The 18,212-nt window shown below is 42.9% G+C and overlaps 1 protein-coding gene across 3 annotated transcripts in view; it reads right to left on the bottom strand.

Moving 5' to 3' along the window:
• Positions 1 to 18,212, bottom strand: part of igdcc3 (immunoglobulin superfamily, DCC subclass, member 3) — an 83,924-nt gene that overhangs the window by 27,193 nt on the left and 38,519 nt on the right. For all 3 annotated transcript variants that reach the window (XR_014203937.1, XM_082162598.1, XM_082162597.1), the window contains 4 exons: positions 9,675 to 9,819; positions 9,421 to 9,551; positions 9,198 to 9,335; positions 4,889 to 5,047 (listed from right to left, as the gene is read on the bottom strand). Coding sequence is in view for 2 of the 3 variants with exons in the window: in XM_082162598.1 (XP_082018724.1) it covers positions 4,889 to 5,047; positions 9,198 to 9,335; positions 9,421 to 9,551; positions 9,675 to 9,819 (573 nt within the window). In the remaining variant the exon portion in view is untranslated. The remainder of the gene's footprint in view (positions 1 to 4,888; positions 5,048 to 9,197; positions 9,336 to 9,420; positions 9,552 to 9,674; positions 9,820 to 18,212) is intronic.

Raw genomic sequence — 18,212 nt, 5'->3', positions numbered from 1 at the left:
TTAACCAAATGTTAATTTAAGACATAACAGATAATGTTTGCGTGAATACTCGCCAAGACAGATATTTTGAAATACTGTGTTTATACCGGGATCGCATGCTGTCTGAGAGGTGTCTGTGCGCACCCTTCGGATCTGTCAGTCAGCGCGAGAAAGATCGTTTTGTTTACATCAGCATGAGTTTGAAAATCACATTTCATTGGTTCAGACTCTTGACATCGAGAATTCGCTATGAATATTCACAAAGTTGGAATGCTGCGCTTTAAAACGATACCAAAACTTGTGCAGAGGGGAACTGGCAGTCATTGGGAAGCGAGCAGAGAACGTACTCGGTTACTAACGTAACCTCGGTTCTCTCTTGAAGAGGGAACAAGTATTGCGTAAGTTGCTTACGCTACAGGTAAAGTCATCTTTTCTCGAGATATTGAAGCCAAAAATAATCCTTAATTTTGTATTTATTGTCAACGCGTTGCAGCAGCTAGCAGACCTAGAGCGGGCTTACTAGCGCGCTCATTGGCTGCCCTGCGGCAACTGCAGCAGCCTATCGCTGAGCCCTGCGTGACGTCGCGCCCTCACGCATCAAAGCCCGCCAGAATGGGTGTGGCTTAGCGTATATAAGGAAGGGCTCGGGGCTGCTTACCTGGTTTTCATCGACTGAAGCGATACCAGCTCGAGACGGGCACGGCAGGTTACGCAATACTCGTTCCCTCTTCTAGAGAGAACCGAGGTTACGTTAGTAACCGAGTACGTTCTCTTACGAGAGGTTCTCTCATATTGCGTAAGTTGCTAACACTACGGGAACCCCTTGTCAACGCCGTGTGCGCCAGCATCAACCACATATAGTCCAAAGGCACACCCAGGGGACACAGACCAGTGGGAATAAGACGGCCAACCTGAGTGGGCCAGTACATGTACATAAGCACACAGTATCACAGTGTAGATCAGCCAGGCGAGCTAATATTAGCGTGAGAGCAGCCTGCGCGTGATCGAACCTGAGCAGAACATACTCGCAGCTTAGACGGACAGAAGTCTAGCCTGCAGGGCGGGAACTTCTAGGTTGTAGAACCTAACAAATGTAGAGGGGGAGGCCCAGCCTGCCGCCGTACAAATGTCGTGAATTGAAATCCCGCTGGACCAAGCCCACGAAGAGGCCATGCCTCTAGTGGAATGAGCCCTAACGCCCAAAGGGCACTGCAGGTCTTTAGACGCATATGCTGCCGCGATAGCGTCAACAATCCACCTGGACAGACTCTGTTTCGAGGTGGCGAGACCCTTAGTGCGTCCACCGAACGAAACGAAGAGCTGCTCCGAGCGCCTGAAGGCAGCGGAGCGCGTGATGTAAATCCTCAGCGCTCTGACAGGGCAGAGGAGGTTAACATTGACTTCGCTACCGGAGCCCGGCAGGGCCGATAATGTAATAACCTGCGCTCTGAAAGGAGTGCCGAGCACTTTGGGGACATAACAATGTCTCGGCTTGAGGATGACTTTAGAGTCATTAGGCCCAAACTCGAGACACGCGGCGTTAACAGATAACGCGTGTAAGTCACCCACGCGCTTAACTGATGACAGGGCTATCAGAAAAGCGGTTTTGAGCGAGAGGTATTTCAGATCCACGGTCTGTAACGGTTCAAAGGGATGTGCTTTCATGGCCTCTAGGACCACAGAAAAATCCCAAATAGGAACCGACGGGGGTCGCGGGGGATTCATCCTCCTGGCTCCCCTAAGGAAGCGGATGACGAATTCATTCCTTCCTATTGCCTGGCCGCGCGCCGGACTTGGTTCTCCCAACACGGGGCCACGAGGAGCACCGTATGGCCCGCCTCCCTGACTCTCCTGATTACCTGTGGTAACAGCAAGATCGGGGGAAAAGCGTACAGTGGGCAGCTGGGTCACGCTTGGGCCAGCGCATCCTCGTTCTTTAAAAAAGAACCGTGGGCAATGAGCGTTCTCTTTCGACGCGAACAGGTCGACTTTCGCTTTGCCGAAATGGCGCCACATCAGCTTGACTGTCTGAGGATGCAGGGACCATTCCCCTGGGGGAACATTGTCCCTGGGCAGTCTGTCAGCGAGAGCAGGGAGTGCTGAGCCCAAACGAGGAGGCGTTCCGCCAGAGCATTGAGATTTCTGGATCTGACACCGCCCTGACGGTTCACGTAGGCTACCACTGACATATTGTCCGTGCGGACCAGCACGTGGTAGCCCCGTAGGTGTGGGAGGAAGTGCCTCAGCGCGTTCTCGACCGCCATCATCTCCAGACAGTTTATGTGAAGGCATTTCTCCTGGTCTGACCACTGGCCAAAGACTGGTCTGCCCTTGAACAGGGCACCCCAACCTAGGTTGGAGGCGTCTGTCGAGATAACTTTTCGGTACGAGATAGCGCCCATCGTCACCCCCAACTGGTACCACTCGGCCGCTGTCCAGGGCTCCAGAGCTGAGACGCAGCTCTGAGTCACTCTGATACGCAGACCGCCGGAAGCCCAAGCTCGGTGTGGTACTCGTGCACTCAGCCAGCGCTGTAGCGGGCGCATTCGTAGCAAACCCAGCTGAAGCACCGCTGCCGTGCCGAAAAGTTTTCAGGGGAACAAGGCCCCATTCGGTCTGGAATGAAGCGGCCTGGTGTCGAACGCGGCGCGCGCGCTGCGTCAACAGGCGGGCCGTCATAGACACAGAATCCAGATCTATCCCCAGAAAAGAGGTCGTCTGGCTGGGCAGTAATGAGCTCTTGGTCCAGTTGACCGCGAGACCCAAACTTTCCAGGTGGCTGAGAAGCCGCGTTCTGTGAGATATCAATTCTATCTCTGACTGCGCTAGAATCAGCCAATCGTCCAAATAATTCAATATTCGCATGCCCTGACTTCTGAGGGGAGCGAAAGCCGCATCCATGCACTTCGTAAATGTGCGGGGTGCTAGGGACAGACCAAACGGGAGGACGGTGTATTGATATACCTGACCGTCGAAGGCGAATCTCAAGAATGGCCTGTGACGGGGTATTATCTGAATCTGAAAACATGCGTCTTTCAGATCGAGAGATATAAACCAGTCCCTCGGGCGAATTTGCGCGAGGATTTGTCTGATCGTAATCATTTTGAACGGTCGCCTCATAAGGGCTTTGTTCAGGTGTCTCAGATCTAAAATGGGTCTGAGAGCCCCATCCTTCTTTAGAACGAGGAAATAGCGGCTGTAGAAGCCTGACTCACTCTGAGAAGGTGGTACTGGTTCTACAGTCCCTTTGCATAGCAGTTTCGCTATTTCTGCGCGTAGGTGTAGTAGGTGTGCTCACGGCTGGGCCGAAGAGGCCGGTTGGAGAGAGCGGGACGTTTAGAAACGCCGCCCGCTCAGCTTCCCTCATGTCCGTGAGTGTCAGCCATAGGTGCCTCTCTGTAACAGTGAGCGAGGCCATGCAACGTCCAATGGCCTGGGCCGCGGATTTTGTGGCGCGAAGAGAAAGGTCCGTCGCGCTCCTTAAATCCGTCACGATGGACTGATCCGCGCCTTTCTCGTCCCATTCACAGAGGAGATCGGCCTGAAGGATCTGTAGCACGGCCATCGAGTGCAGGGCGGAAGCAGCTTGTCCCGCGGCGGTGAAGGCGCGGCCAACGAAAGCTGAAGTAGCCGGCAGGCTTTAGATGGGAGGGCAGCCTTAGCGCGCCATCCAGCGGACGGCGGACTGAGGTGCGCTGCTACCGCCTCTTCCACGGGGGGAATGGACTTGTACCCCTTCTCACTAGCGCCGTCCACTTGGGAGAGCGTCGAGGAGATAGAGGAGTGAAGTCTCAAGGAAAATGGAGCGTTCCACGATTTAGTGAGCTCGGCGTGAAGCTCCGGCAGGAAGGGTGCAGATCTGGACGCGGGCGCTTGGCGGCGGCCAGGCAGGAAACACCCGTCAAGTCTGTTGGGCGCGGGCTCTTGAGGCGGGGACCACTCGAGGCCGAGTTGACCGACTGCCTTGGTGAGGAGGCGAATAAGCTCAGCCTCCACGCTGGCCCGGGACCCAGCGGACTCCTGGAGCGAAGACTCGTTAATGGCGTCCTCTTCCGCTTCATCCCCCGAAGCGTCAACAGTGCGGGCAGCCGCCGGCATTTGTGCATCTGGGAGAGAGCGCGTGGAAAGTGGCGGCGAGGCTCGTGGGGAAGGTTCCGGCAAGCACTTGCAGGCCACATCAGGCTCTGGCAGCCTCTGGGAGCGACGCTTCTTGCAGCGTGGTCCGGCGGAGGCGGGCGGAGGTGCAGTTTCAGCGTCGAACATCTCAAGTCGAGCACGCAGGGTCGACATGCTCAGTTCTTCGCAGTGGACGCAGCCGCCCGAGGAAAGGGCGAGGGCTGCGTGCTCACGGCCCAGGCAGAGAGCGCAGATGACATGGCGGTCTCCGTTATTGAGCAGGGCTCGGCAAGAGCCACAGGAAAAACGAGGCATTTATAACGTAAAATGCCTCGCGCTCTTTTAGAGAAGTGTGTGTGTTGCAGCGGCGAGCACACACAGCAGTAAAGGATATAACGCCGGATAGCGTAGCAGGCATGGATGGCTGAAGGCGGCGAAAATCGTCCGGGTTCCTCAGGCGCTGTCTTAGCTGCTGCAACGTGATGACAATAAATACAAAAACAGAAATTTTCATGGACAAGTGACAGGTACTCCTCTCTAATAAGGATAAAGATACTTTTACTAAATAAAGATACTTTTAGAAATTCCTATTTGGAGCATTGGGGTCGCTAGACGAGGGCTTTATTAAATAATTTTTGTGAAAACCTCAAATTCGACCAAAATGTTAAAATTTCACTTGTTTTGCCTGTAGCTTGTAATTGGCCCGTGCGCATTCCGATTAATTTTGCCAGCCCGGGTCACATATAGTTTTGGGAACGTTTTTCTTTTCTTTTTTTTTCTAGAAAAGGCTCACCTTGGACAACAAGGCGTCCCTGAGCAGTTCTGCGCACACGGGTTCCTGGTTTGTTTGCCGCACAGACGTAAATGCCAGAATGTTGAACTCTGACATCAGAGATCATCAGGTTTCCTGTTCCTAGTACTTGGATACCCTCAACTCCTATTGGCCGACCATCTGAAAGAGAGATGAAAACACAGTGTTGACAAAGACAAGGGAAAGAGGTCATAAAGATAATTTCAAAGAGAATTAAAGAGATCAGTAGAGGGAATAAAAAGCGGCATAGGAGAGAATATAGAGTCACATGATTATCCAGCCATAAAATAATTTCCTGCCCCATAGGAACTAAAAATAAATTTAACAGGACAACAGAAGCATGTGATGAGCCTCCGGATTTAACAGCACTGGTTAAATGTGACTAATTATGGAGTACAAAGCCCTATCCCTCTTTCTGGCCTGGGGCAAAGAATATCTTAATAGACAGGAAAAATCTGAGAAAAAGAGAGAGAAAAAAAACCCCTCTTGTATAAAAAGTGTACACACCGAAAAAACAAGGTTCCAAGAAGGGACATATGAGATGACCTATGAATGCCAGTGATGCAGGATATCCCATGTTACCATGGACAGGACATCTCCTATACATGTGAAGATCTTGCACACTTTCTATATGAGCAATGAATCTCATGAGCTACTGTAAACTGTATCAGTCTGGACCATCTCACTCACTAGAGCTAATGGGACACTCAGTGAGGAAAAGTGCTAATAAAAATTAACAGTCCCTCTAAATACATCTTCCATTCATTTCACTGGCCTCTCAGGTCTCTAATTCTGTTTTTTTAATGTGCCTGTCAAAATGACATAAGACACAGTGTTAGATACTGCGGCAGGGTGCAGTTCATAACACCAGATTTAACTGACTGGCATCAGTTGTGAGGTGCACAAACATTTCCACTAATCATTCAGCAACTGATTGGAGCTTCTAAATTCCGGTCCACACCAGGGCTCCAGACTGTGACCAAATATTTATCTAGGCGCGACCACAACATTGCCGAGCAGCGAATCCAAATAAAATGAAAGCGGAACGAAAATGCGCTACTCATTTATGCTTCACGGGCCGTTTATTAGTTCGGACCAATAATAGACAGCGCAGCGCCTGGCAGCGCCCTGAACTTGCAAGAACTCCCATATGGCTCTGCGCGGGCCGATCTCGATCACGTGACACTGTTACTAGGAGATCCCATCCAGACTCTGGAGATCCAGTGAAGAATCCATTGTTGAATTCCCCTCAGAATTAATAATATCATCGCTGCAACATCCAGTGAGAAACATTCCGATTCGGCGCAGAGTTCTCTCTCTGTTATAAACATAGATATCAGATCAAACAGCGCTGACGTGGAAACCAGGAGAAACACTTACTGAAGGCTTTCAGTCCACAAATCAGCAACATTCACCATGGATTTAATGTAGTAACTGTAACCATAATGTGACAGAAATAGTCAAACGCTTACAAGTACTACACATCTTTTTCCAGCACTTCAAAACTATCATATATAATGTTATTTTTATTTTGATGACCAACACATTTTTTGTTCATCCTTCAAAGATTGTCCTAAAACTAAAAAAATTAAGATGTAAGGAAAACTCTTATTTAAACACTTATTTAAAAATAATAAATTACCATTGTAAACAATAGGATGCTTATTGGCTATTTTCACACCCTAATATATATTTTTTTTTTTCACTCATTTTGCTTTTTAATTAATATTAAGACAATTATGAATGATAATAAAGTTAATTTCATCAACACCCAAATTAAGCTTAGTGCTTTATTGTCAGCCCCAGTGCTACCAGATTTTTTTTTTTGTAGAACTCGGTGCTGCTGCCCTCAGATGTTAGTCTGGAGCCCTGTGAACTTAAAATAAAACTGCACATTGTAATATCTGTACGTTAAGTCTATTTATTATTAAATAATTTGTCAGTATTACTGTTATTTTGGGGGAAATTTGAATAATTGCATTGCAAGCTGATTTAAGGTGTGCCCCAAAATTTTCTGCTTGCGCTCCTAAAATGTTCAGTCTGGGGCTACAGCGCTCCTAGTAAAAAAAGTTAGTCTGGAGCCCTGCACACAGTTAATGGTAACACTCATCTGTCTTTAGAAATACAGGCTTTTAGTATTTGTGGGTTGATTAGCAACCCATGATTATAATATTGTTGTTGGTTTGTGTGAATATCATTGGGTCTCATTCACTAAGCATGCATACGCACAAATTTGTGAATGAAATCTGCGTATTAACGTTTTCATGAACAAATTCAACCAAATCTTTCATACAAAAATTTATTCTAAATTTAAGAAAAAATATAGGAACAACTGAAACCACACATACACAAAAAGCACTTACTCTGTGCGGCCATATAATCTTGTTAAAAATATATATTTCATCTTATCACGACTATAATTATATTATATTACAGTAGCAAAAGGTGATACATTTTGCAGATGCCCAGAATTTTCCCTAGACAATTTCCCCTTGACAATATTTTTGTATTACATTTTACTGGCCAGACCTTTCTTCCCATAACAAATGTGTGCGCTTTCTGGTAGGTATGAATCAGCAAGCATGCATGCTTGGTTGTGTGTATTAGCGTGAACTAAACTCACTGGCTACTAAATAAGATGACATAAATGCAGAATGGCATTAATCACTAACTGTAGGAGATGTATCACATTCATTACTGAGCTTAGCCTTGATTTGCTCTCGCTGTAATCTAATCCAGCAAAATCCCATTGTTAGCAGTTAATTCCAGCAACACTGCAGAAGGTAATATCCACAATCTGATTAACAGCCGTTACAGGAAGACACCATCATTTACATTCTTAATGGGAGAATCACATAAGATAATAGCTGGGAGAGCGAGAAAGAGTTCAGAAACGGATTATTATACAAGTGTGGGAGTCGCTGTGAAATCTTGCTTGAGAGAGAGCAGTTGGTGTGGGTCGGAGAATAATTCTAAGTAGGTTACATACAACTCAAAATATATAGATATAGTTTAAAATGATTATTTAAATGCAAGAGCAAATTGCACAGGGCTCAAAAATGAGATCCAGAAGACAAATCTGTAGATCCAAATGTATGCAAGAGGGACACATACACACTCGCATAAATACAGACACATTTCAACATAAAACGACATTAATCACCCTACAACACCACTTTAGAAGTATAGATGAGACATTTCTTCATTAATCCCAAGTAAGATAAGACAGACAGATGTGGCAAAGAGCGTTCAATGACCAAAAACGTCTGAAACCATTTCAAGTTTGTGGCTTCAGAACTCTGAGCACGCTTAAAAATAAATGAGCTATTTTTCACACAGAAACCATTCTCACTGTACAGTATCAGAATGTTTGATCTATTATATCCATCTCTTAGCGAGAAGGATGGAAGAGTATTTCTTTCACCATTCCAAACCATTTGGCTCCAGTAGATTGAAGTGTTAATGGCTTTAATACAGCAGCCAGTTTATTTTAATAGGGCCATATCATCAAAAACTGAATGTTCTGGATCTTTGGAACTAAAAGGGTTTGATGTCTAATATATTTTAAAATGCAATTTATTCCTGTGCTGTGATGGCAAAGCTGAATTTTCAGCAGCCATTACTCCAGTCTTCAGTGTCACATGATCCTTGAAATCATTCTAATATGATGATTTTGTGCTCAAGTAACATTTCAAAAATGAAAATTCTGTCATCATTCACTCCCCCTCATATTGTTCCACATCTGTATGACTTAAAATAATGAATTCTGAAAATTTTTAATGACACCATGAGTCTATGGGGTCCAAAAAAACATCAATGGATGGGAAAAAATATCTATTTTCGAAAGATCATCTTTTATGTTTCACAGAAGAAAAAGTCATACAGGTTGGAAACGGCATGAGGGGGAGTAAATTATGCCAATATACATTTTTAGTGAACTACTCCTTTAATTCCAACTAAATTAAGACATTTTTGGTGCAAGACACCTTAACTAAGTGAAAAATAAGATGATAAACAATTTAGGATATGACCCCTTTTTAAAAAGGAATCTTTCCATAAATAGATTGACACATTTTCTCTGATCTTCGTCCTCCATCATGTTACATTAGCTTGGTGGAGGAGATTTTTCCCTTTTCTCTTTTTCAGTTGATTGGGTAATGGGTATTTTATAGTCAGTGTGCAGTGGAGAGCATATTAAAGCTCTTTGCAGCATTCCGACTGTATAGCGGAGGTGGGTTTTGCTCTGATAACCACTCAAGGCAATTTAGAGGGCAACTTAAACAAGTCTTACCAAGTCTACTCCACGAAACGATTGGACGTGGGTAACCAGTGGCAACACACTCCAAGATGGCAGTCTGGTGAACTGTGAGGGTGAGGTTTTCAGGACCCACTAGGATCATGGGTTCTTTGTAAACAGATGACTGGGAGCCTTCAGGAAGAGAAAGGTAAGCAAGTTACAGAAAGAAAATGATGTGGAAAGACTCAAGAAAGCAGAGAAGAATTTCTGAGCAGACCTGAGACTGTGAGCTGCGCTCCTGCACTGTGTTTGACTCCAGCACTGTTGTGGGCAACACAGCAGAACACCCCACCATCCTCAGGGCGTACTCCTGTTATCTGCAGCACACCCGTGGGCAACAGAGTATATCTGCAAAGAGACAGACATAGACCGGCCCACAGTGAGAGGGAGACATGTATATGTTCTAACAACACTGGGCACATCCCTTCAAATGTCTTTGTGTGGAATTGTTTGTATGTATGATGACGCTACCTGTCATCAGAGGTATCTACGGGCCGCCCGTCTCTTTCCCAGCTGATGACCGGCTCAGGCAAGCCATGGATTTGGCACTGAAATCGTCCAACACCTCCCAGCTCTGCACGCACAGAACGTGGCTGCACATGAAAATCTGCCATCGCTGAGGACAAAAGAGACAGAGAGATTGCTTTAACCCTTGTACACAAAGAAGGTCATTCACATACCTGCAATTCAAAATACCACCATTTAAACAATGGAGACAGTGCAAGAACAATATGAAAGCATTCACAGTTTCTCAAAGTGATGAAGTAGGACAAAAACAAAGTGACAGGTTCTGAATCTGTAAAATGTCCCACCACATCATACTGGACCTTTTTTCTTCCTAAACTTCTCAAAATAGAGTGATAGAATACACAAAGTGCAGGTCCAGGAAATCAACAACTTAAGTGTGATCTGCTGTGCTCTGATCTAGTGTCACAAATTCAGAACTACAATGATGAACTGAAGCTGCAGTAAGAATGACAACACTATGAAATACTTTGCATATTCCTGTTTAGTGTGTGTTTAAGTATACAACAGAAATATCCATACCAATTTCTTCAACAAGTTAAATAGATTGATTTTGTGTAATTTTGGAGAATACACTAGTGTTCAGCAAAAGTTCAGCAAGTTGTTTATTCATGTAACAAAATGTATTAAAATATTTTAAATTGTAATATTTCACAATATTACTATTTTTTTTCTGTACTTTTGATATTAATAAATGCAGAATTGCTGAGCATAAGAAACTTCTTTCAAAAAAACATAAAAAAATCTTACCAACCCCAAACTTTTGAATAATGGTGTTGTATATACTCGGCATCACATGTTTCAAATAATATTTTTACATTCCTGTAAAATTCCTTGATTTAACCCCTTTAATCTTGCCCTTTTTTTTTTTTACCAGTGTTTCCTGTATATACAGTATGTCTGTATATATGTTTGTAATAAATATTGATGCATGTTGAGGTCTAAAACTAAAAAAACTAAAAGTCACTTAGATTCTCCTTCACGCTCTGACCACTCAATTCCTGCATCCACTTTAAGGTCATATAATAATTGTGCCTGATGAAGACCTGAGGGTCGAAACATTGCCTTTTTTAATAAAATCCATTTGGAAGCAGTTAACATCAGTGTGCGGACTTCACACTTCTTTATTTTTGTTTATATCACTCAGTTGTCCTGCACCTGAGCCCAATCTGGGTGTTTGGGATGTGCACACCAGCTTTGTTTTTGATTCTCCATATAATACAGACCCATGCACAGAAAACCTAGGAAAAGTAACCAACAAAACCAATCATTAACACTTTCTGTGTTTGTGTGTAAGAAACACAGCTTTGGGGTCTTACTTTCATAGCTGAAAGACATGAAATCAAATTAAAGGCGGCATTTGCATCTGTCCACGGCCACTAAGTACCAGATAAAGTGTGTGAGTATTTTAGAGAGAGCATAAAGGTGTAAAGAGAATTGTTATTTAAGCAGTCAGACACCACTCAATAAAAGCCCATCCATCTGCAGGAGAAGAAAAGACTGAAGCAACCAGTTACAGTACGATGACCAGGATTTGGACGCTTTCAGATCCGTGTGAGGGGGAAATTATCCAAAGCCCCTCATTGGGCTGCAGTTCACATAGTGTGTCCCGCAGGAGCTCATACTGAGAGAGGGCTGGAGATGAGGGGAGGAGCTGGAAACACAAACACAATTAGCGCGAGGTCTGTCTCTCCCACAGCCAACCACCGTCCTCAAGACAAGTGCTCTTATTTAAATGTTGGTCGTAATTAACTTGAACCAAGCGGGACTGTTCGGAACACTCTTGGCATGACAAGAGGGCCGGGCCCCTCCTGCGTCCTCTCCCGCTTACCCCTCTGTGTTCTTTTTGTGTCCCACTGATATACTTGTTCCAGCTAATCTAGCATCATCGAGCTCAGAAGGATCTCCGGGTGGTGTTTGGCGGCTTAAACTCACACAGTGGTGCTTCTGTAACTGGTCGTTTTGTTTCATGCGAGTCAAAGGCAGGCAGGCAGGCAGGCAGAAGCAGGGGGGGGAAGCATTCTCAGGGAAGGAAGGGGGAAAAAGGGCTCTCAGAAAGACATCTTTTCAAGGCTTTCACACATTTCTCATTGATTGCCTCTGCAGGAGATGTGAGACACGGAAAGGAAGGCATAAATCGAATAAATCTCTATCTATCTGTCTCTACTATTTCTCTTTCTTGCTTTATCTCTCCACTGTGACTTCAATCAACTTTCCCACAAACGTGTCTAAAAGATTTCATTTATTATTTAGTGTCTATAACATCTCTCTTTTTTAAAATATCATCATGTCAAGGTCAATGCCATGCTTTTTTCAGAGAGGAAATTGTGTTTTTCACAAAAGCAAATCCTTCTATTTAATTCCACTTAAATAACACAGCAATCTAACTGAAAAAAAAAGAAAGAAACATAATGAAATTCCTCTTTTTCCACAACCCTGCTGGAAAATCAAGCCAATTTAAGTTGGTCAAACTTATGTTTGAAATATGGTTTATTGCTGGCCCAAGGAGGTCTACCAAACCTAACCACTTTCACCAGTTTGTGTATTACCTCAGTCAGTCCCAGCCAGCTGGTCAACCATCTAAAACAGCTCAGAACACCTGAACCATGTAAAAGCAACTACCATACCAGATTAAACTCATGATGAAACAGATGAAGCAACAGATCATGTCTTCTGTATTGTGACGTACATGCGAGTGAAATAGATTATCAAAAGAGAAAATTACGAAGGGTGTGGACTTGGTTCTATTGGTCCATTGGTTGTTGATTGTATTGAAGCAGATCTAAATGAGAGCTTGTAGCTGATTTATAAGAAAGGGATGGCGTTTAAGCAGACTAAGTTATGAAAGAAGTCCAGAATGTCACCAGAGAGAAGTATGGAGGATCGAATAATGCTATTTTAAATAGAAAATTATGACGTCTGCCCAAGCAAATTTGTAAAAATGAAACATACATGAATGAATCATTCACAATCAGATAAATAACATACATTTAAAAATAGATGGGTAAGTTTTCATTTCATGATAATTCTTTTAACTGAAATCAATAATTGAGTGAGAACATACAAGAAACCATGTTCTTGCCTAACCCCGATTCATTACTTTAAGCCTAGAATAGTGACTTGTATTTTAAGTGGTCAGAATGTATTTGGTAGCAAATTTCATGTTTGCATAATTCATCTTGTTGTGTTTACATCATGTCTGCAAAAAGAGAAAAGAAGGTTACTATGACGAAAGATGCCACTTAGCTACTTGGAAGAGTTCTTTTTCGATCACAAACACAGGTAACTCAAACTATCAGATTCTTCCATACAGAGGAGCATAAAGTTAAAAACAACTTTGTGATTAACTTGAACATCAAACACGATAAAGGCCAAACTTGCATAAAGCACCTTTAAGTTGGTTTGAACTGGATTTATCAGCATATATTATTAGTATGTTGCTCCTAGGAATCAACCTATCCCCGTACTCAACCAAGTTCATGAACACTGCAGAACAAATTCCCCAACTACAAGCACAAATTCCTGAAGCGAGTTGAGAGTATACATTTCGGTTTTGCATTTGAGACATCAGATTGGGTTGTTTCTATTGTGCAGTGTTTCCTCAGTTCGGTTTCATCAGGTCTTCTGCTTTGAGCTTTTAGCTTCTCATTAGCAAGCACCCCTGTGTTGCTTCAGACCCAGCACCCTTCCTCACTCTGGCACTGGCACATCACTCAATTTCACATGTAAACACAAACAGTCAGGGATGAGAGTATAGAGGCTGAACCAGTGGGGGTACTGGAGCATATTGTATCGCTCTGTGAACTCCTCCTCCCTCCCCGTCCTTCTGTTCTCCCAGAGACTCTCTCTCTCTCTCTCCCCTTGTTTTCATCTCTTTGTGTATCAGTAGTGTTTCAGCATCACTGCTTCTGGGCTGTGCCCTAATGAGAAATGTGCCATTTCCTGACATGCTCCGACCTCTCTTCTCCACGGATGCACAGCAAGCAGCAAGCCGATTAAATTTTAAACAAACATTCCTCAATGCCTCAACCATCGAGGAGTTCTGGTGCTCCAACAAAGCAAGAAAAGTATTACAATCTTAGCTTTTTTTCATACTTGTTTTTTTTTATTTTAGTAAATATCATTCTTCTATAAATATGGATTCTTTCATGGCTGACTTCTCAGTCACACACCTGTATACAGTACATCTGACAAAGAAACTGCAATATATGAGGCGGCAGTAGCTGGACCCCCTCCAGTGCTCTGTCCTTTACAACTGAAGATGATCGCTGAGTTCCACAGAGGGTCCAGCTGTAGCCATGGAGCGTCTGTCATTAAAACACAACCGCTCTGAGCACCAGGGTTTGGTATCTAATAAAAAAAGCCCTGTCCAGAGCAGGTTACTAATCGCAGTTATATACTCATGAGACCATAAGCAGAATAACCATCACCACTGGTGACCTGCAGGCTCCACCAAACATTCAGTGGTCAAACTGAGGCCGGCAGTCAACCCTGTGAAAACATACATACACCCTGTGATCAAGACAGAATACATTTTCAGATGCCATCTTCCCAATTTCAACTTTCACATATTGACAAGAGCAGTACATCTAAATGTGTATTTGACCAATAAAGTAAAGCATTAAAACTGTTTTCATTAGGCTACCGATATAACTGGAGTCTCACTGAGTGTTTAAACATCATTCAAAGTACTATTTAAACTTTCTATGTTTACTATACATGAGGAAATGGGTAAAAATACTGCGTGCACCTACAGTCAACATACTGTGTTTTCATGTGAACTGGAGAAAACTATGCACGGTTAAATTTATGTATCTAAAATTCACTGGATGTGAAAAGCGTGTTCTCTTAATATGAATGGACCAATAGGTAAAAATTTGGCTGGTTAGCATGGCCCAGTTAGCCAAACATATTTCATGAAGCCTGACAGAATAAAATGTTTTGCAAGCAACAAACCAAGTTTAGATTCTATAGATTCTATATCTTTTAGATGTAGTCTTATTTTCCTTTTAGCTGTTTTGCAACTGGCAGAGGCCTCTATATTTTATAGTCAATAAAAAAAGAACCAGATTGTTTCCCAGTCAACTGCTTTTGACATCACAGCTCTAGGGTAACTAGTTTGAAACTGTGTGTGTTCTTGTGCTGCTATTAGCCAATCAGTGCTTTCATGATGTCACCAACTTGGAATGGAGCAGTGCAGCTAGATGGACGGGGTCTGGGACAGGTGGTTGAGGGCTTGATGATATCAACCAAAAAAGGAAAACTGTTTCACACGCAGAGCAAATTATTATATTTTGATTATGAAGACCACATTTTTTCTTTGGGTTAACTTGGACTGATGAACCGTTCAAAGTAAGACCAAAAATGTGTAAAAGACAGAATTCCAGTAAAGCGACAAATCCCAGTGTTGGTGCCAAGTACAATCAATGAGCTTGCAGAAACCACACCCACCCACACAGAGAACCCCCTTAAGAGCCCCTGCACTCTGCCCTCATACATAAAAATTGGAAGTGGGAGAGGACCACCTCTCCTGCCACACACAGACAAATTTATTCACGAAAACACACAAACATAAACAGACTTGAGCTTATTATAGCATAAGATTAATCACTCTGGTGCAGAGCACATGCAAAGATACAGGTAAGAGTGTACACACACACAAACACACACACAAAATGTGCCAGTATGAATCTCAATACTCAACCCGATATAAACAGACACAACCAAGCTGAGATGTAGCAGTAGCAGTTTTGAGTCAGCAGTCCCAGCAGAGCCGTTTTATACCCCTCTTCATAATAACCCACTCCCCCCCCACACACACACACATTATTACAGCTTGCCTCTTTCCCAGCGCGCCACACAGTGTAAATTAACCAGATCTAATTATGGGGGTAGAGGAGGGAGAAATTGAGAAAAGGAGCGCAAGTGTGTGTGCGTGAGAAAAACAGAGAGATTAATTGAAAGGGCTAAGAGGAATATGAAAGAGAAAGAGAGTGAGAGTGAGAGATCTTTCCCTCCATCCACACATTAACAGCCTTACTGGATGGAACTTGCTGCTTGGATGCAGTTGGTTTCACCATGACAATCACTGTGGAAACAGACAGGAAATCAAAGCTCTGACCCCCTGCTGATGGTGATTTAGTTGAACAGGTACCTACTTACTGGTCACTTCAAGGAAGTCATTTTGCTGTTTATATTCTTGTGATCCTGGGTGGTGAGTCAATTTTGAAAGATAGGGTAATTTATCTAAAACTTTCCATGGAAATTTAAACCCCTCAGTTGTTTTCACAAAGCATCAATAGAAAATATTTAGTTCTAATAGCCTGTTTAGAGAATCTAAAATTATATTTCTCCATTACTATAATATACACTACCATTCAAAAGTTTGGGGTCAGTAAAATTTAGAAAGAAATGTATACTTATCAGCAAGGCATTACACTGCTCAGTCAAACAAATGCTGTTCTTTTGAGCTTTCTATTCATCAAAGAATCTTGAAAAATGCATGTTATCTATACAGTCCACATATACAGACACATAGATACTAGTGTAGGCTTTTCCTAGAGTAACACGCTTCTATAGACAGTAATGCTCTGCACCCTTCAGACAGGGTACTCAATTGAAGTGCTCTGAACTGTCAGAGTGAGCGTGCCATAGTCGAATGGAATAACACTAGAGAAGGCAATGGAGGAAAAGTGGCACTAAGAGAAGACTGATGTGATTTCGAAGGGAGAACCAGATTCATGCGTCAAATATATGGACTATAAAAAAAATCCAAGTATGTGATAAGGTGCTCCATTCCACAGTGATGGATATGAAAGACCTGCGATGGAGATGATGGATTCTCTCTCTTGACACGCAAGCACACACAAACCATGTACATATGCAAACATACATTTCCAATTTTTTTTTACAAAACGGTTATAAAGTGTTATTGCATACCATCCTTTAATTTCACTACATACACACACAGCGAGCTCCACCCCCCTGGGCTATGTGACATCACTATCATGTAGCGGTCCATTAGACTGCTTTCCCCTCCCCTCCGAGCAAAGCGCAATAATGAAGATAGCGTCCATAAATAATGCATATGGTATATGATGCTATTTCAGCGCAAAGTGCCATCGCCTCAACAGGCTTTAAATAGTCGCATTGAAATATTACTTTCCATGCACAGAGCCCCGGGATGGCATTTAAATGTAGATGTGGAGCTTTACAGCCATGCCTGCAGGAGTGCGCACACACACAAACAGAGACACCTGATCCACACGTTGCCTTTGAGTAACACTTCTCTTTGTTAACACGCATGTAAATAAGTGCTATGACTTTAAAAGTCATCCTTCGTTTTCTTTTCCACGCTCAAGGGGACATGGTTGAATTTTTACCTCTCAGAAAATGGGGTCATCTTATTTAAGCATCTCCAAGATTATATACTTATTTGTTGCAGGTGTGCTGAAATAGTTTACCCTAAAGTGAGCCAAACCTGCCCAATTTTTCTTCCCTTTCATGGTACCATAAAATTAGTTCATATGAATTTTGTACTATATTCCAGGTGCTCTAAAGACATGTAACAGCTTTTTATGAGGAACAGAACCAAAATTGTTCTTCACAAAAAACATGACCTTTCAATATCATTCAAGATTGTAAAGAATAAAAGCCTGGTGCCTCACAATCAGTCACAATACACACCAGGGGAATAAAGAGCATGACTATATGTGTAGAAAGCACTTACTCAGTTACTTTATGGTGCCAAAATGTTACAAAAAATGTATTTTATGGTGAAGTGTGCAGAAGGAATCCTACTACAGCTAAACTTTAATAAATCCTACTACAAATTAAACTTGTAATAGACTGATGCTTATTTCTTTATATTTTCTAATCTTTTCATTCTGCGGTCCTCCTGTGTGTCATGTCGAGCTGCTCCACAGCACTTCTGAAATCAATTTCTCCACTTAACATCATAACAGCGTTCTCTTTCATTTGGGCCAGCAATCTCCTCTTTGTCTCTTGCAGAGCTCTCTGAGGTCCTCTACAGCTCCTGCTGCTGACCTAAACATACTTTTATTGATTCATCCCATGAAGTGGAAGAACTATGATAAATAGTGTTGGATGGATGTCAGTTTATGCACACCATAGACACATGCGTGTGTAGTAGCCATTTTATGAAACTGGAGTTTATGAGAATAAAGTAATATTAAAATTGTGCAATATATACATTTAAGCATATTAAGATTATTATTGTTTTGATGATGATTACTGTATGTTTATATTGTCCTTGCCTTGTAAAATAAGTTGATTTGTACGTGATTAACATATTTACTATATCTTGGCAAGAAGCCAAGTCAGTTTGGCAAACGCTAAAATGTGTAGACGTGCTTTATGACGTTTTCTGACATTATTTAAATAAAGGTCACTTTCTTTGACATTTAAATGGATAATCCAGCCAAATATGAAAATTCTCTCACCCTCATTTACTCACCCTCAGCC

This window comes from Leuciscus leuciscus (genome assembly GCF_965113295.1).
Source record: "Leuciscus leuciscus genome assembly, chromosome: 2".
NCBI lineage: Eukaryota > Metazoa > Chordata > Actinopteri > Cypriniformes > Leuciscidae > Leuciscus > Leuciscus leuciscus.
Note: the sequence above shows the minus strand (reverse complement) of the source record. Positions and strands in the feature narration are given on the sequence as shown.